Source organism: Sparus aurata, chromosome 19, assembly GCF_900880675.1.
Source record: "Sparus aurata chromosome 19, fSpaAur1.1, whole genome shotgun sequence".
NCBI classification, from domain to species: domain Eukaryota; kingdom Metazoa; phylum Chordata; class Actinopteri; order Spariformes; family Sparidae; genus Sparus; species Sparus aurata.
Window position 1 is genome coordinate 24,040,199 of NC_044205.1, and position 20,063 is coordinate 24,060,261.

General features: G+C 40.2%; 1 protein-coding gene across 5 annotated transcripts in view; it reads left to right on the plus strand.

Moving 5' to 3' along the window:
- sh3kbp1 (SH3-domain kinase binding protein 1) overlaps nt 1-17,663 on the plus strand; it is a 39,825-nt gene extending 22,162 nt beyond the window's left edge. For 2 of the 5 annotated variants that reach the window (XM_030398486.1, XM_030398487.1), the window contains 15 exons: nt 181-325; nt 447-526; nt 2,609-2,698; nt 8,052-8,124; nt 8,582-8,676; nt 8,823-8,918; nt 9,040-9,091; nt 9,186-9,257; nt 11,610-11,748; nt 11,837-11,907; nt 12,043-12,149; nt 12,249-12,383; nt 13,318-13,529; nt 13,620-13,683; nt 15,030-17,663. In XM_030398486.1, the coding sequence (XP_030254346.1) occupies nt 181-325; nt 447-526; nt 2,609-2,698; nt 8,052-8,124; nt 8,582-8,676; nt 8,823-8,918; nt 9,040-9,091; nt 9,186-9,257; nt 11,610-11,748; nt 11,837-11,907; nt 12,043-12,149; nt 12,249-12,383; nt 13,318-13,529; nt 13,620-13,683; nt 15,030-15,068 (1,470 nt within the window). In that variant the 3' untranslated portion in view covers nt 15,069-17,663. The remainder of the gene's footprint in view (nt 1-180; nt 326-446; nt 527-2,608; nt 2,699-8,051; nt 8,125-8,581; nt 8,677-8,822; nt 8,919-9,039; nt 9,092-9,185; nt 9,258-11,609; nt 11,749-11,836; nt 11,908-12,042; nt 12,150-12,248; nt 12,384-13,317; nt 13,530-13,619; nt 13,684-15,029) is intronic. The other 3 variants (XM_030398488.1, XM_030398489.1, XM_030398490.1) reach the window with 3 other exon arrangements.
- Nucleotides 17,664-20,063: the final 2,400 nt, after the last annotated feature.

Consider the following 20,063-nt stretch of genomic DNA (forward strand, 5'->3'; position numbering starts at 1 on the left):
CTCTAGTCTTCTTTGTGTTGCACAGAAACCGAACTCCACTTCTCCTTATTAAGTCTGAACTCTGGAGACAGTGAAGGAACCTGAGACCAGATCTCAACGGCTCATTATGTCGCAGCAGATCACACGTGTATTTCTGCTTTAACCCAGGAAAAGGAAAAAACATGTGATTCTTATTTCCAGGTGGAGGAGGGCTGGTGGGAGGGGTTTCTGAACGGGAAGACCGGAATGTTTCCCTCCAACTTCACCAAAGAGATCCTGAACGAGTCGGACACGCCCTCTTTAGACACGCCCACCTCGCAGGAAGATCTACGCAGCGGCCGCACCAGTGAGTCTCAGCCAATCCGATGACAGGATCACCACATATGAGAAACATAAGAAACTTACTCTTGCTGTTTATATTTATGTTGCTGTAAACGTTGTTGTCTGTTCTCTGTGTGTGTGTTCAGGTAAAGACAGCCCGGGCAGTGAAAGTGATGGAGGAGACAGTCGGTCAGAAACAGGGTCGGGAGAAATCCAGCCCAAGAAGGTAATCAGTGACGTAACCAAGACGTCTGAGAGTCATCAATCCTCCGCAACTACAGAACAAATAGTCTTCACACTTTATCATAACCATATCACAACGTTACTGTCATTTGTGGCTCTGTAAAACACCAGACTTCCTTGTAGTCGTTGGTGGAAAGTACTGTACAAATTTGTGGGAATTCCACCTAACTTGTTTTTTTATTTTCATGCCACTTTCGGAGGTAAAGAATAAATACATGGTGTTTTTCCCTGTCATGGAACTGACTGAAAATGAAACTTGTCCCTCTACCTCACAGAAATGTCACTTTTGAGGTGACTGTGTTTTATATTCAGTCTAATGGGATTGTTTCATTAGAAATTAGACAAAAATACTTGGTGAGATTTTGAGTTTTTGCGTTGTGACGGCTTTAATTACTTTCTACTACAAGGATTTTTGCACACAAATGTAGATTATAAACATTATTTAGATACATATTTTGCATTTATTAGTCAAGTTATCACCTAGAATATTTATTTGCAACTATTTTGGAGATTCTCTCATCACAGGAGACGTTTCTCTGCAATGTGTACTTTTAATTTTAATATTTGAGGTACATTTGTACTCACATTGATGGACTCACTGTGGACAGTTTCAGAACAAAAGATCAAAATATATGCAGTAGAACCAGAGATATCCACTTCTTTCAAAACATGGTGCCTACATTACCCATGATGCAATGGAGTGTCCTCCAGAGCCACAATAGGATTTATACTTATTTTTACACATATGCAGTAGCACTGTAAACACACTTTAATGAGCACAATTGGTGGACTTACTCTTTAAGTAAATATATATATGTAAAATCAGGAAAACTTACTTCAAACATTAAAAGTAAAAGTACACGATGTAGCAAAATGTCACCTGTAACAGAGACAATTATCAAAAAAGTGATGATAGTCCTTTATATTTACATAACAGTAACTATAAGGACTTTTACTGATATTTTCACAGTGTGGTTTCGGTGCTTTTCCTGAACACTTCCTCCTCCACTGTGAGGCTCAGATTTGGTTGTAAATGGAGCAGGGTTCCCTTTTAACACAAAAACAGGAAGATGACTGTTTTTCCAGAGCAAAACTGAAAATCAAAGCCGCATGCTGCTGTGAAGCAGCGCAACAAGTCATCCACACTGAGGTCACCTGCTCACAGCTATAACTGTAGGGCTGAAAACACCTGAGCTATTGAATAATTTCATTTTGAACAATTACCAGTCGGACAGCAGGTGTTGTCAGATTCACATCGAGAGTAAAGATATTGAAACATCCATCGAAACTCAACCCACTCCTGCAGCTGTGCTCCCTCAGGGGACGAATGAAGTGATATTTAAAGAAGTATTTGTTGAAGCACACTCACAACCGTAAAGTTGGTTGAAAGTGAATTATGCACTTGTGTCAGGTCTGTGAGGCTTTAACTTTCCTCTCATGAAACTGAAAACTGTAAATATGCAGACTCTGCTTGTTGTGCAACAGAAAAGGTAGCTTACTGAATCGCTGACTGCAAGAAGAGAGGGAACCAAGGACGTTTCGGAGGGAACTTGACACTCACATTGCACCTCACAGCGAGCCACGACACATTACTGTCCCAAAATGACCTTATTAGACAAAGAATAGAAATATAAACTGAGTGATAAAGGAACTCGGTGTAGGGACATTTTTCACACCACTCCTGCCTCCCCCCGCAACCTACGTCTACGCTGACAGTGTGGCTAAATTCACAGCTTGTGTTTGTGCAGCTCATGGTTTACATCTTCTACAAGGTCACAGATGTAATCTGCTGACTGTGAAAAGGTCAGACGGAAGCTGTTTATCAGAAGTATTTTGTGAGCAACATGAGCGTCTGGAACGCAGAGAAAAACAGTGGAGAAGTGAGATAATGCTGCAGCAGTTATGACGCTGACTCTGTCTCTGTTCCACCTGACCGTGAAGATAATTTTTTTCCTTTTCAAGCAAACAGTGTGTCAGTGTTTGAGACTCGAATCATGAGATATTTTAGGTGAATTGTCCCTTTTAAAGTCCAGCGTTCATTGTGTTTCTTCCTTCGCCTCTTTAGATCCGAGGGTTCGGCTTTGGTGACATCTTCAAAGACCAGCCCATCAAGCTCAGACCTCGATCTATGGATGTGGAGTCAGAGGCGGACAAGGTGAGACACACACACACACACTTTAAACACACACACTTGAACACACACACCTTATAAAAAAGACGGGTGCAACAACCGGACATTTTTTGATACCCTGATCATTGTATTAGTAACTATTGAGGGGAAGGAAGTCCCCAGTCTTGGCTCCTCCCCTTCCTCTGTTTCAGTTTAACAGCACAGGAAATGGTTTTAATGTTCACACACACACACACACACACACACACACACACACACACACACACACACACACACATCCTGCAGTGATTTGACAAGCAAAGCAGAAGTGAGAGCTCCACGGGGGCAGACAGACAGAGAGGGAGGGAGAGAGAGAGAGAGGAGGGGAGGTAACACAGCGGTCCACTGACATTTTCATATCCACACACACACACACACACACACACAGACACACACGCCGTCTCCTGCTGCCGGAGCTCCGTCCGGCTGTCTGTGTTTAACTGCAACCAGAGGAGGGAGGACGGTAGGGTCAGCTTCTGTTTCTCTTCCTCTCTTTTCAGCTTTTAGATTTTTGTTTTTCATTGTTTGTCTCTCACATTTCTTCTTCTCTTATCCTCAGCTCTTCTTCTTCTTCTTCTTCTTGCTTAATGTTCTTCGTTTTATGTGAGATCATGCTGTTTTGGTCACTCAGGAGCTTTTGGTGTTGTTGGTGGTGTTAAATCTACAGATGAAGTTGCAGAAAAGCAAGTTATTTTGTACACTTTTTCTATTTAAACGACCAAATATTGCAGAAACTGGATATGTCTGTGTTTCTATGAAGAGTTACGTGTCTGTCTACATTCCAAAGGCTGTGTCAAACTGCCAAGATTAAAGTTTTTTGGGGGGACCAAAAATAGTTTTTGAGTCATGAAAATAATAATGTTTATGGACGTGGAATTAAAGGGTCAGTTCGCCAAAATTACACATCAAAAAACTAATTTGCATCTGCCTGTGGTTTCTGGTGACGCAGCAACTTTTGGTTTAATTTGGAAAACTTCTCAAAATCCCTTTAAAGGGTCAATTCACTCAAATATTCATATACCTGAATTAAAGCTGCAACGGTTAAATGAATCGCCAACTATTTTCAATTAGTTGGTTTAGGTCGTATCTTAAGAGAAAAAAAGTTTTAAAGATTTATTGTTTCTGCTTTTTAAAAGTGAGTATTTTCAGGTTTATGACAGTACGCTTAATATCTTTGGGTCATGGCCAGTTGATGATGTCATCGCCCGGCTTTTTGAAACACTGATTGACATTCTTCCATAATTTTCTGGATCGATTGATCGAGATTGTGCAGCTCTATCTGAAAAGCTCTGTTAACAAAACCAGAAGAATCTGCATGTCCAAAAAACCACCAAAAGGAAGAGAATGTGGGTTTTTGTTATTTTGGTGAAGTGACCCTTTAATGCCCTTTACATAAACTTGACCATTTTCATGAGTGCCTCTGTCATAACATGAGTCTTGGCCGGGAGAAAATACCTTTTAAAGCACATTTTGACCGTTAAGAGACGTAAAACTCTTCCTGCTGTCTCCTTGATTTATCAGCCAACTTAAAGTCAAACTTCACCTACTGAACCAGTGAGAAGAGCTGAGATAATGAAAGGAAAATAATCAGACACACAGATTGACATATGATGAGTTTGGTGGGTGAGGAGAACAAAAACCTGGCTGTAAAATGGCTTTTATCTGTCGGTCAAAGCGTCCTGTACCTTCTGCAGATGTGCAGCATGAAGAGTGCGCTGCTGTGTTTGTTCTGGAGGATGTTTGTCAGCCGGTCCTGCTGAGTGGGAGGCTGTTACGTTGCTTTATGAGTGAGACGAGTCTCCCTGCTCTCTAATGAGGCTCCGGAGGAGGTGACAGCAGAGAGTCTCCAGGGGGACAAGGGGACGCTGAGTCATGTGAGGCCACGTCAACTTCAGACGTGAACAGGAAGGTCGGATGCTTGTACGTGTTTGCAGCAGTGTGGCGTCCCCCGCCGCATGGATACACAATGATGGAGTGCTAGTTTAGGTGTTTTACAGGGCTCATTTTGCTGGCTGGCTTTCGTGGCGGTGTTCAACATCTGGCTTTTGTGCCAGAAGAAGGGGAAGTTCTAGAGGGGTTTTTTTTTCCTGTTGCGGTGAGTCAAAGTCAGTCGGTCGTGAGATCAGCTGAGCCTTCAGTGTAAAACAAACGTCTACAGTTTGAATGTTGGGAGAGGAAGTTGATTCAAGGGCAGGGTCATCCGACAGGCTCTTCTGTGGTAGGACAAAATGAGGAATTTGCATAAAGATGTGTTGTAAGGGATGAATGAAATGGTAAAATAAGCATGTTTTAACCTACGTTTAGATCTTTTTGAGTTGCCTGTGATGTGGGATCGCACAAGCAGACAGAGAAAAGCCCAATATAACCTGTGTATGTAGTTTGTGCAAGCAACGCTGTTGATATTCTGGTGTAAAAATACCATCAAAAAAATATGTTTTTTTAGCATTTCTATTCATGAGCAGGAAGTTTTCAGGGAAACTATAATCACTTCCATCATCAAATTGGTTTGAGTTACTAAAATGATTGCATGCAATCGACCAAAAATGGATGTTGTTATGGATTTGTTTAACCTTGGACAAAAATGTATTATTTCCTAACAATTAACATAACAATAATCTGTCAGTGTTAAGTTAGCAATTTCTTTGCCTCTTAAAGGTGATATATGTGAGAATTTTGGTTTAAAATTCTGTAAATCGCCTCTGTACTTTGTCCCTTGTCATCTAAACTGACCTCAGTCGGTCTTGGAGGCTGCGTTCAGTCCTGTCGGTGTTCAGCTGTGTTTACGTGATCCAAGGTCTGGTCCGGATACACTCTAGGGCCACCAGCTCAACAGCTAACTGAGCCAGGAGCTAAATAGCTAACCTGACTCACTACAGAAAGGATTTGTAAGCATTGTCATTAAATTTGGTCCAGACATTGATGTTCGGTTTAGGATCAATTTTAATACTTTTCAAGCTTAAACTTGTCCAATTCTTCAGTTTATGACCAAATACCTGCTGCTGCACTTTGTTTGTAGTGGTAATTATCAAATGTTAGCATGCTAACAAGCTAAACTAAGATGGTGAACATGGTAACCTTCCACTTGGAAGCATCACCGTGATAGCTATGTAATTGTGAGAATCAAAGAATGTGTACAGAGGCATTTAGCGTATTAGCTAGTTTAACTTTTAGCCTTTACATAATGAGTATTTTTACCTCGTGTACTTTGATTAGTTATGATGCTGATACTTTTGTAAGTCTGTGGTGACAATCCGAGTATCGTGTGTCTGCATTGTGTTTACAGGATGTTGTTTCACGCTTTTCTTGTGAAACCCGAACCAGAGCAGCTACACTGAAACCATGAAGGACTTTGAATTTCCTGCCTCTGCTCACACTGTATTCTGCAGGTGGAGATTTGGTTTACAGAGGTGTGGCTGTGAAACAGTAAGACGTACAGAAAACACAGCCTCAGGTTCATGTGAGGATGCTCCAGCACTCAGTGAGAAAACAGAACTACTTCTTTTACTTTTTGAAGTCCGGCTACTTGAGGTCCTCGGACATGAAACCGTCTCCGTGACGTAATGATGTCTCGGTGCTTGTGGCACCACATGGGTCTCATTACAGAGAAGGGGAAGGGTGTAGAGAGAGGAGTGAAGCTGGCGGGGTAGGCCGTGTGGTTTTTTTTTCTCTGAGCCGAACAGAACAGAGCGGCGTGTGTGTTCGGGACAGACTGGGTCTTGTGAATATGTGTGTGTGTGTGTGTGTGTGTGTGTGTTTTCCTGTGGAAGAGCCACCCTGGTTCCACAAACACCGTCAAGGGATTCACTCCAGCCGGAAAACAACGGCTCCTTTAACAGCCCGCACAGTACACACACACACATACACACACTCTTACACACTCACACACACGTACACACACACATACACACTCCATCATCGAGTCAGTTGGTGGTTTTTGCTCTAAATCCGATCTCATCCTCTCTAATTAGCTGGTTAGATTGGAGCTGTGGGGCAGCTCTGTTCACTGGAGAGAAGCGATTATTTCAATTTAATTGTTGTTTATTTTTGTCTTTCAAGGTATGATTCTTATTCCGTTTTTCTCCTACTTGTTAAATTTGTGATTCCATGCCATTCTAGTGACATTTGTCGACATTTCTCTGTGAAAATGTCTGGTTGAGAGTAAAATGTCTCAGTAACTATACTGTAATGATTGTCACAAACTTTGGTTGAGACATTAATGTTGCCCACACAATGAAATATACTTTGGTGACTCCATGACTTTTCTTACTACAACAATAATAACATCAAATTTGTCAAATTCTTCATTTTTTCTAACCAGATAGCTGCAGCTGCACTTTGCTTTTAGCGCTAATTAGCTAATGTTAGCACGCTAGCACATTTCACCAGCAAAACAGTTAGCATTTGCCTCATTTGCCAATTTAGCTTTATAGCGTGGTAAAGTGTCAAACAGAGCGGCTAATGTGGCTAATATGACTTTTGAGTAATTTCTCTTAATTTCTCTTTTTATTTATATCATTTTATGTTTATGCCTTGAAGACTGGCAACCACTTCATGGACGCTAATGAGGATCTAAATAAAGTGAATAATAGTGAATAAGCTTGTGGCATAATGGGCTAATTTTGTAATGTGTTTACTCCAGCAGAAAAATAAATACCCAGTGATCTTTGAGAAACCCAGAAGGTCCTTTGACAATTGTCACTGCTGTTATATATCATAAATACACAACACACAACAGTCTTTTACACAACAAATACATTTTTTAATCCTGTTTATCCAAATTGTGACTGTTTCTTGTTCTGGTTTCTGGAAATGTAGTTAAAATTGTATTTAAAAAAAAAATTGAGGCTTTGTTGAAACATGAAAATACAAATTCTGTATTATCTGCATACATTTCTGGAAATTTATAGTTATAACAATTTCGTGGCAGCATTCAGAGATTGCAGCGGGAGGAAAGCAGATTTTAGTTTCTGCATGAATACGAGATCTTCATCATCACACTAACGTACAGCTGGATCACATCAGGTCACGATATTCCTCCAGAGATGTTGGTGAATCTCACCACATTAGGCAGGAAGTCACAAACCAAATCAGAGCGGTTAAACCGCTTATAACAAAATGATTATATCTACTGTAGATGTAACATATCTGCAGGTTTTACATCACAAGTAAAAGTGTTCTTCCGTTTATTTATCAACTTCATCTCTTCTTTCTATTTCTCTCTCTTTTCTATTTTGATTTTGTGCATATGCATATTTTGTTGTTGCTCTTTCTTGAAAAAAGGCAATAAAGAGTTGAAAAGAATAAAGTTTTCTTCCATCTGTTCTTGTTCTGTACTCAGGCCAGCGAGGGGAAAGCAGCAAACGTCGTCACTCCGGAAGCCATGAAGACTGAACCTGACAGCAAAGCCAAAGGTGAGAATATACAGTTTCACGGTCGGCCATGTTTATAGTCGACGTACGTTTATGTGCATGTTAAAAGTAGTGCATCAGCAAAGGTTGATGGAAATAAAATAGAATATTCAGAAAAATAAAATGTTTGGAGAATGTGCAAAATACATTTTTATGTCCACAGGAGGTTTTTTTTTTCCTTTCCTTTTTTGGAAAAGGGTAAATGTGGAGACGTGTTTTCTACCGAGATCCAACTCTGTTCAACACGGCTGATCAGCTGTTTCTACTAAGAGAGAATATAAAGTTTTCTGAGAACTTTGCACAACAGGGGCGAAAAGATCTGCGTCCAAAATATCTTTCCAAGTAAAATTTGGAAACAATAAAAACAATGCAACGCAGGGAGATTATGGCTGAGCATGTCTTACTTTATTTACTTGTGTCTTTGCTCCATAGTTTGATTTGATCTGAATGTGTCTGGCAGGGCGGGAGCAGTGTAAAGTCCTCTTTCCTTATGAAGCACAAAATGAAGACGAGCTGTCGATCAAAGAGGGAGAGATCGTCAACATCATCACGAAGGTAAACCGGTTTATGTTTGTGGGTATGACTTCATTCTCGCACATTTGCAACATTTGATTTGCTTGAAAACACAATTTGCATCCAGGCGCACACAAAATACATTATGAATCGTGCTGCAAACACTCTGCTGTGGCTCCTTTGTTCAGGAGTGTGCAGACGCCGGCTGGTGGATGGGGGAGATCGGAGGACGGCAAGGCGTCTTCCCAGACAACTTTGTCAAGCTGCTAGAAGTGGAGAAAGAGGTGAGTTCAGCGCGAGGACACAGCACAAAGAGTTATCTGTTTGCTGTGATGTGAGAAGTTGAGAGAGTCTCAAAGACCTGACACATTCTTGATGTGTTTCTGCATCTGTTTGTGTTCTCAGAGACCAAAGAAACCTCCTCCTCCCAGCGCGCCGTCAGCTAAACACACCACAGGTACAGTCAAACCGCCGCCTTCTTCTCTGCTCTCTTCTCATGTTTTTAATGTTCTGAGAGAGAAAATAAAAAGCCTGTGAACTCTGACCTGTAGAGAAAAAGTCGGAGGTCAAGAAGGTTCCTCCTGAGCGACCTGAGCACCTGCCTCAGAGAGACCAGGATCGAGGTACAGTCCAGACCACTTCGGTCCTCTTCAGACTGCCTTCAGCCTGCAGCTCCTGCAGCAGCTCTAAACTTTCCGCTCCTTCTGATCTGTTCAGCTGACAGATCTCTAACTAACATGCTTAATACAACTAATCCAGCATCCAGAGGGAGTCACCATGCATCCTCAGGTCCTCCCAAGATTTAAAATGAAAACAGCACGCACACTTTTAGAGCTGATTCATGTTTCTGGGGAGTTTTTATGCCTCCACGCCGGACATATCTTATCAGAATCATTATGTTATTGAGTTGTCCGTCCCATCGTTTCGAATGCCGATATCTCAGGAATGCCTTGAGGGATTCTTTTCAAATAAGTCACCAATGTTCGCTTGGACTCAAGGACGAACTGATTGGAATTTGGTGGACAAGGTTTAAAGGTTAAAGTCATATCGTGACCTCACAAATCTCATTTTAGGCCCTAACTTTCATACGATATCTATGACTGCACCATGTGTCAGAGCGCTCTGTCAGTCAGTTACTCACCAGGATTCTAGATGTCGAATTTTCACCAAGAACTACACTTAATACAGTTGATTAAAGTTTACAAAACATAGGCAACACATTACTCTCTATAAGTTTTATACTTTCAGCTACTAAAATATGAACACTTACTGGTTTCTTTATGTCATTATGATGCAAAACGTAATATTTTTGGGTTGCAGACAAAACAAAACATTTGAAGACGTCATTTTGAAGATCCATTGAAACTGAAATTAACATATTTTTACTAAAATATTGTTTTAACTGACTTGTTATCAGAGTTTTTGCTAATAAATAACCTTTGTAACTAATCAAACATTCATTTTAATCCGCCTATATAACTTCAATGTCAGCAAATTGTGCGTCAACATTTTCACAGACTTTCTGAGTTGCTGTTACGACTTCAAGTGAATTTCTCTGATTATTCTGACGCCACATGAATCCGTTATCATTAATGTCGGTGTGAATCTGGACGATTTGGACGTTTTTAATCTGTAAATGGAGCCGAACGTGCAGCAGGTCTCTGTCAAGGCTGGATGCTGAAGTAAGAGCATGTCGCAGTGTGTTCGTCCTCCTCTGTAAAGCGAAGGGAACAAAGCTCTGATTGAAGAAATGGTGTCAACATCATTATGTGTGCAACAGGAAGCTCTGGGCGCTGTGGTTTTGAGCTTGACAAACACTGGCACCGACACACAAGCCTCCAATTATCTCTGTCTCTGTCACTTGTCTCATTACATGCGATTAATACAAAACAAATAGAATTAACTTGACAAAGTGACTTATTTAAAATGCTACTCGGACAATATTTGATCCCAGTCGGCAGTGGAAGTAAAAGTAACAAAACAATGTAGAAATTCCTGATTACAAGCACAATAGATGATCAAAATATACTTTATTGGATTGAGCATATACTATAAAGGTTGTTAGCTTATTTTAACATCTTTATAAATGTGTATTTTTCTTTATTGCTTTTTCTCGCGTGGAAATCTTTTGCTTGCATACTCTGCGCCTGAAATTGTAAATAGTACTTAGTAAATAAAATGTATACAATAAGAACAAGTATGCAATGATAAATAAAAAAGAGAGTATACAAAATAAAAATATAGGACAGAATGACAGACATTTAGTAATACTTTGAAATTGTATTTTAATGGTACAGCTTGTAAGAAAGTTTAAAATACTGATGCTTGAGATGGTGAAAATTAATCAGAAACTGAGAAAAAAGAATTTTTGGGACTCATCCTTCATCCACGTTTTCTGTAAATCCGTTCAGCAGTTTTTGTGTAATCCTGCTGACAAACCGACTAAACAACAAACAGACGAGCAGCCACGGACGAGAACATAATCTCCTTCCTGCCACCACTCTGACACCTGATCATCCTAATCCTCTTTGGCTGCAGTCGAATAGTCTGTTTTTTGCTGATGAAGCTTTCAAACTGGGTGAAATTAAGTATTTAAGAGCTGTTTGAACTTTCAAAATGCAAAGGAAACGTGCTTCAATTCCTCCTTTCCCTTATTATTTCCTCATGCGTTCTGCTTCACATCTTTCTGTTCAGGACGTGATGTTTTTTGACTCTTCGACCGCAGCCTTCTAATTTAATTTATCCCTCCTGTTCTTGCAGCTTCGGGCGCCTCCAGACCTTTCTTCACCTCCCGTTCTTTACTCTTTAACCCTCTTTGGCACCTCTTCAGTCGCTGTTTTTACTCCTCATCTTCATCGCACTCCTACTTCACCTTCACCTAAATATGCATGTCACCTCTCCATGTGCAGTCTGTTTTGTGTTTAGTTATTTGTGAACATCCGTGTGTGTTTGTGTGATTTTGTGTGTGTGTGTAGGTGAAGAGGTGAAGGTCGGAGAAATCCCCAAGCCCTCCCTCCCATCTATCTTTCCCAAGAAACCCCTCCCCCCAAAGACAAGCTCCTCCTCCTCCTCCTCCCATCCCCCGCGGCGTCCCGAGAGACCGCCCACTCTAGCGTCAGTACACGCTCACACGCAGACACACACATCCTATACATCCCCGAGTGCACACAGCCTAACATTGTCGTATGGTTTACCTGCTCAGGTGTGAAAGCCCCAAGTCTGAGGGCGGGGCTTCGACACCAGATTCTGCCCCTGACAGGTCACATGACGCCGGTGAGTCTGACTGACGTGAGCGTCGACCAATGAGATGACGATGTGGTGCCTCAGTGACAGTCAGAGCGTCTCCTTTTTGTCTCTGTACACATTCAAACTTTTAATCGTGTGTTTTTGTGTTTCTGGTGTGTGCAGATGCGGACCTGGACGCAGTCGTCGCATCAACAGAGAAGCTGAGTCATCCGACGGCGTCGCGGCCTCGAGTCACAGACCGCCGGCCTCGCTCGCAGATCATCACACCAGTGAGACTTTGCAGTCAGACTGTTATGATCCTGAGTCCTACCTATTGGTCCACCATCACAGTCATGATCTACCTGTTTCTGCCCGTCTCTCTCTCACAGTCTTCCCTGTCCACGATTGATCTGGACCCCCCTGCAGTGGAGGACAGGAAGGAGAAGAACAGAGCGAAGGAGGAGCCGGAGACTTTCTCCAGATCCATAGACGTTTCCCTGAGAAAAGGAGTTCCCACCGTCTCTGTAAGACCAACCTCACTGCACCGCCTCGCACTGTTTGTTTCATCCAGCAGAGGGCAGCACAGCACAGATTTAATGTTGAGCAGTTTTAAATCTTTTTTTTTTGTTCCCCATAAACACTTGAGATAATACTTTGCTGGTAAATGTTTGATATCACAGTTTTCAATTTTTTAGTAAAGTTAAGTTTATATTTAATGCCTAACACAACAGAAAATCACAATTAACGTAATTAATGACTGTTAGTTGGTAAGAAATTCTGTTTCTTCTTGATCTTGTTTTTTTTAGCACTTTTAGCGCAATTTGAGTTTTAAAAGGTTGATGTGTTTCAGTTGGCAAAACAATCTCACCACAAAGTCCAGTTGTATGGTGGGCCAGCATTGTCAAAATTAAAATTAAATAAAGAAATGACTCAGTAGATAAATATTTCATTGGACACACCCAAAAAATAATATGAAACATAAATCTACGCAATATTTTGTCAATTTAAGTCAATTTATTTATTTTCTAATGAAGCAAAAACATCAAGAAACATTTGGACGAAAAATGCAAAGAGAAACTAAAAGATAAATAAGTAGAATAGAATTATATTTAGAAATGAATTAATGAATACATAAAACTAAAAAATTAAATGGGAACCTAAATAGGAGAATTGATACGAAGGTATATAAATACAGACAGAAATATCAATTTGTAGGAATAATTCCTGTATTTGTTTTAAATGTTATCACTTGGTGCATCTAATTTGCATTTAATTGAGTCATTATTTATTATTTATTTATTTATTTTTGGCAGTATCTTTCTTCATACATATTCGTAGCTGTTCTACAACTTTTGGTTATATCACACAATTTATTAGGATGAATCTGAGATGTATGAGGAAAATATACTGATCAATAAATTCTGAGATTCACTGATTTGTGTTTGTATTTCCCTTCAGATACCTGACAGTAAAGCACCGCTGCCTGTCAAGCCCTCTGTCCTGACCCCGCCTACCTCCAGCCATCGCCCCTCCTCCCCGTCTTCCTCCTCGGGTCTGACCCCCTCCCCCGAGCTCCGGCATTCACCTCTGACCCCCCCGACACTGGAGGAACTCAGGAACCAGCTGAGAGACCTGAGGTCCTCCGTAGAACTGCTGAAGAGCCAGCACAGGTATGTCATCTATATCGTACGCACCTGGATGTGTGTGGTTAGAAAGCGAGCGTATCAGAGTCATGACCCTGACGTGTTTATGTGTTTCAGGCAGGAGATGAAGCAGCTTTCAAACACGCTGGATGAAGAGAAGAGGATTCGTATCGGTTTACAGGTGAGGTCACAGACCATATTCGCACACCTGTTGTATTGTTCAGATGCAAATAGTTCTAGGATCCCAAGTTCCCTCAATCGACTGACTTCCTGAACAACGTTTTGACATGTGCAGCCTTTTAGCTCAGATTGTGCTGATTTTCGGAATGTGAAGCGTTTTATGATAAACACAAAAATAAGTAATAATCACAATAAACAAACATACCAACTCAGGCCCCGGGGAAACTGGTGATAAAAGCGTGAAAATACCTCGGCTCTAATTAATTTTATCCTATATCAAAAACAAATACATGTTCATATTTTTAATAACATATGATGTGTTTAAGTAAAGCTTTGTTCATGTTTCGGCACCCAGAATTGTTTATATATATGTTTTTTTGCATATTTTTATCTGTCCGATTTTAGTTTTTTTGTTTTTTATTCATGACATAATTTAAATACTTACACAAATCAAGTTCCCCAAACCAACGCCATTACACTTATCCCTCTTCGCTGCTTTCCTCTCTTTCTCTTTTCTTGACCAGTGATGATAACTCAGCCTTTTGCCAAGAGTGGAAATCACCGTATTTTCCAAAAATATTAAAGTTAATGTGAAACTCATCCATACTAGTAGCCTAGGAGTACGTTTTTTCGAGATGAAGTAGACTACAGATCAGCTGACGTCGCTTAGTGACCGAAGACGCTGGGGTGATAAATGACTGGACTACTTGCGCAGCAAAGATTTTAGAGCGCGGAGTGCTACACTTTCCTTGACGACGGTCAAATATGCTTAGCAGCGGTCAATTATAAGAAAATAATTGACCGCCGAACGTTGGGAAGCCCCATTCAAGTGAATGAAGCATTCTACAGCATTAAGAAGAGCCGTGAAATAATAAGGTTTATTGACTTATGTAACCTTAGATTAGAATCTTAGATTCTACAGATTTTAGGATTATGAAGTATTTTAAGATAATTCAAGAAATTACATCACAGAAATCAAAAATACCACTGCTGGACCACTTCTATTGCAGAGTTCACAGGGCTGAAGAGCATTTCCACCCCACGAAAGATAAAACTGTGTAAATATTATACTCTCAATCTGATTTTTACTTTCTTTTTCAAAAATTGACCAAATTTAGCCTTTGTGGCGTGTATTAAAGATATGAGACTGTGTTCGTCTGTGTTTAGGTGGGATGTATACGTCATTTCAGTCGACGTCATCATAGTTGCATTCAATATCTTGATTCCCATATTTTCTTTTGATTCATCTTATCATAAATTGGAAAAGTTACTATTTTAGAATGATGTGAAAAGAAGACGTGAGCTCATTTACATCAACATATGTCTGTTGTTGTTGTTGTTTTGCAGATGGAAGTAGAGCAGATAAAGAAGAGCCTGTCGAAATGAAGACTACATCATCCTTATCTCTGATGACCGCATCAGAGGCCAGCACATGGAAACATTATCACTGTTGGCCCCGAGACACTTCAGCCAAAACAAAGTTTGTGCCAAATGATCATCATGATCAACATCAGCAACATTACAGTACCATGGAATCAGCCACCTCCCTCCCCTGACGCCGCCTTATCCTGTGTTTACTTCTTTATTCTCCTGTTAAAGAGGCTTCTCTGTTCAGTTTACTGCTCTCTTGTCGAAGCTTGCTGTGCCACCGGTACTGACTGAACAACAGAGCCGCAGCTGCCGTGCCGGTACTTTTTTTTGTTTTTTTTGTTTCTAACATGTGAAGGAGACTTGGAACTTCGTAGCCCGGTTGGTTCAGACGACCTCTGTGCTGTTCTGTGTCCACTCTGCGGCCTTCTTATCTGTGTGTGTGTGTGTGTGTGTGTGTGTGAGTGTGTTCTTATTATCCATCGATGTGAGGACTTAGGTTTTGGACCTACAAAATAGGGACATTTTTGTAAAGTGAGGTTGGCCGGTCCTGACTTCTTCATCGGGCTAGATTAAGGTTAGAATCAAAGCCCATACTTATATATACTGAGGCACATCATTAGCATTAGGGTTGTCTGACACACCGAGCTTGATGTTTCTATGGTACACTGCAGGCGGGTGATTTTGAAGCATCAGCCATTAACGGCTCTCACATTTGGACATACTGTTTACCCCCCCCCCCCCCAACCCTTTTTCTTCTTAGTGTCGTAAATACTTGAGTCTTAAAAGTCTGAAATTTGGTTGGATTGAAATTGAATGTTCAGTTTGCAGCCAGATATTCCACCTGTTTGGAGGTTAGATTTGTAAGCACAGAAGGACTCCCCTCCCCCCATCAATTAAATTATTCAAACCAACATGACAAGCGATACCGTAGGTGCTACTTAAAGGAAAAGTTTTGCAAAGTACATTCATTTGCTTTCTAGCTGAAGTTAGATAAGGAACTTTTATGTCTGTTTGGTAAATATGAAGCTAAATCTTACAGCCAATTGGTTTCGTTCAGCATTAATACTGGAAATGGGGGAGACTGATCTGTAATGTAAGTAATTAAATCTGCCTACCAGCACCTCTAGAGCTCACTAATTCTGCTTTTACACAAATTAGTATGTTAATGCCGGTTTTTTAAATGCAACGTAAACCAGATGTTAGTGGATGTAAGTAGTTTACATATAAAAAGCTGTGAAAAGATCAGATTGGGGTTGTCTGATGACCACAAGACTATAAAAAGCCACTGCTTGTGGTCAAAAAATAATCTGTACAACCACAAATTGTCACTGTTACACTTTGTTTCCTTAAAATAGCTGCTAGGACCTTTATTTATCTCAGCTGCAGAGGGGACCAAGCCGCCTTTTATATCTAATTCCCTCTGTTTGAGAAGTAGATTTTGTTACGTTTACACTTAAAATCAAGCTACTGCCATCTTGTGGCACTTTAATGTTACTTCAAACATAATTTGTCTGAGACATTAACATGTGCAGTGACGATAACACTAGATGACAATATAGTGTTAAAAATAACATCATTGTGTTGTTGAATCTATTAAAAAAACAATGTAAATATACAGTACATTAGGTGAAGTTTGCATGCACATTACTAGGCCCAGATAGTTTATCTACCATTGTTATTTTCTCCTGGCCTTTATTTGTCTGTGTCGACAATAATCACTGTCGGCTTTTGTATATGTAAAATAGGGTAATTGTAAATTATTGAGCCATACAGATGCTGGTAGGCTCTTAACCTTTTCACAGAGCCTGACTAGCTGTTACCCCTTGTTTACAGTTTTTATGTTAAGGTAAGCTAACCGGCTAATGGTTATATCAGTCTTCTCATCTAACTCTCAGCAAGGAACCAGAGAACTGTATTTACCTCGATGTCAAACAATTCCTCTCACACAATCGAAAACTGCCCTGAGATATTTGGCTGCAGATGAAAAGTGTATGCAAAGAAAAGTAAAGGTCACTGCATGAACACGCCTAACTATGATCAAGAGTATCGGTTTCTGGACTAAAAACATATTATTTTACCTTTTTTTGGTTATTGCACTTTTGCCCCACAACTCCAGAAACCTCAAGAGAACATCCGTGCTGGTCGCATCACACCCCACGAAAGTGAAACGTGCGATCCATCAGGATGTTTCTGGTGCTCTTTTGGCAGCAGATGAAGGGTAAAGTCGAGGACAGGGTTTGAGGAATGTAGTCGGTAAAAAGGACCTCACAGGTTAAGGAAGGACAAAAATGTGTGTGTGCATGTATGTGTGGTAGCATGTACGGCTGTTTGCCTCCCTTCCTTTTATGTGCACAGAATCTATGGCAACCCGTCACTGTGGCCTTCCTGTTAATGACTCCAAATCTTTCTTTCTTCTCTTTCTTTCTTTCTTTCTTTCGTATGACAATGAGAAAAACTGCTACAACTGAGGCTACAAGTTGTTTTCTTGACTTGGTCCTTTCTCTCCAGGATAGTGATAAATATATATACTTTTATATTTCAGTGTAATAAAGATGCTATTATGTACTGTACGTGTGCATTTGATTGTTTTTAAAAATAATTCAAAACGTGTTTAAATTGTCTGTTTATTCAAACACTTGGTTTCTGCTGCATGGACTACTGTTACAGAGCGGTGTATGTGTGTGTGTGAAAGATAAACTGGACACACTCTCAGGCTATTGACGGTCTGGGTGGGCAAAAAAGAGAAATGAAAGTCCCTGATTCAGACTAAATAGACACTGAAACCACTGCAGAACATCTGCAACAGCACTATTTAGATGACTCACAACTAACTAACTGAGAAAAATGAGTTAAATCTCGGTATGTGTGTAACAGCACATAATGTCGATCCACGTCATAACTGCAGGAGTAGTTCTGGTGTTTTTTGTTTTCACAGCCGTATTAAATGCCAGCAGCTGCAGAACAACATGAGTGAATCATTAGCAGAAGTTTGGGAACAAGCATAACAAACACTGGATCACTTTGAATGTGCTGATGAACAAAGGTCAAACCAGGACTTCAGAAGACATAAACTTTCTTTCAGGTTCAAGATTTTATTTGAGTGGTTGACTTTAATAGTTTTATAAGCTTTAATGCCCCAAATAAACATACTACTTTTCTCAAGCAGCAGTTTTCTAGAGCAGTTAGCAGCTGAATTGATGGGATGGTGGAGACCAAAACCAGAGCAAAAACAGTGTGAATATCGGACCTAATTTCATTAGGTGGACACAAACACAACTCTTAAAAATGAGAAATGATAAGTCAATATTGTGTTCACAACTTTCTGCTGCAAAAAATCAGTCACTGCAGGTTTGTTTTTGAAAATTAACAAATGCAAAGATCATATGAAATCATAGTGTGTTTGAGTTTCATGCAAAAATCCTGATTAATGTTGTAAAGCAGCGAACTGCTGCACACCCTGAAGTGAAGCGGTTTGAGTGTCTGGGGGCTGATATGGAAAGTTGAGTAGCAGCACGACTTGGGATTAGATCTGGTGAAAGCTTTCATCGCACACTGCCTCCTTATCGTTGCCACATACTGAAGGTGTGTGCTGACAGTGGCTGGGTGGGATCCTGAAACACAATGTGAAACGAATATATAGCATGTAAAACACATTTTATGGAGCACAAGTTAGTAAGATGCTATGATTTATGTGAAATAAGAAGCTCATAACATGATGTTTAACCTAAATTGGAGATTAACAATTTAAGGCCATTATTTACTTTTCTTGAGTTTGCACACGATGGACCGCACACCAAGAAATTTCCTTCATATAATGTCCCAAATAGAAACTTTCCAATATGACTTTTATATGGTAGAATTCACAGACTCTTTCTCAATCAATAAAAAATAGCTGTACATTATTGATGGAACAAACAGCAATCAATAAAAAACAACCAATCAGCAGCCACATATCTGGAACAGTCCTGCCTCACAGGAATATCATCATTTTCTTTTTTAGGAGTTTCAGATTCACTGATATCAAGACAGCTTGGCTTTATACACTTAAAGGGTAAATCCACCAATTTTACACGTTAAAGTGTGTTAACAGGTCTTGGGGAGGACTATTGCATATGTGAAAAACGTAGTATAAAGTCTCTTGTGGAAGCTGCATGTACTCTGATAATGCCTACAGTGATGTCACTTAGTGGTTCAGTTGCATTGTGGGTAATGCAGGCGTAACCCCGGTCTTAAACAGGAAGAAGAATGCATGAAATTTATAAAAAAGTAATTCATCTGATTCAATTTTAAGACCAACAGTGTTACAGGAACTTTTTCCAAAAAACTTGGCACCTACTTTACCCACAATGCAACTAAGCCACTGAGTGACATCACTGGAGGATCATAGTCGTGCTCCAAAACCCGTGTGGTAGCTGCTAGCTGCACAGCTAACTATGCTCACAAGTTAATAAAGGCTACAGTTACATCTTTTGATATTCTGCTCGCTCATTTGTTTTGAGTATGAATTAGACAGATGAACAATTCTTACATATTGCACCTTTAAAATCAGACAATTTCCCTTTAATATTCTCCTTATTTCCCTTAATGCCGCTCAGTGGAGCCATTTTACACTTAAACAACATAAAAACAAGAAAAAGAGTCCAGTGAGGATCACTCAGGAACATTAACATTAAAACCTTTTCAGTAGGTGGACTTCTGACCCAGTTATGGGAACAGATGGACACACAGTCCTATATTGGTAATCTTATTTTATTTGAGTGTTGTCTGCTTCATTGTGTCCTGACAATGATTGCAGGAAATCTTATCAGCCATTAACCTTTTTCTCCCTCCCAAACATGATAAGAGATCATAACAAACACTATATCACCTCATGTCAGATCTGTGCTCGATCTACTGGCTGTGTGTTGAACGCAACTGAGAATAACTTGGCTGCTGTGTAGAGGAGAGACCCAGGAGGACACACTGCTTTATATTTAGACGAGCAGAGAGACGATGACAGCGTTTCAGACT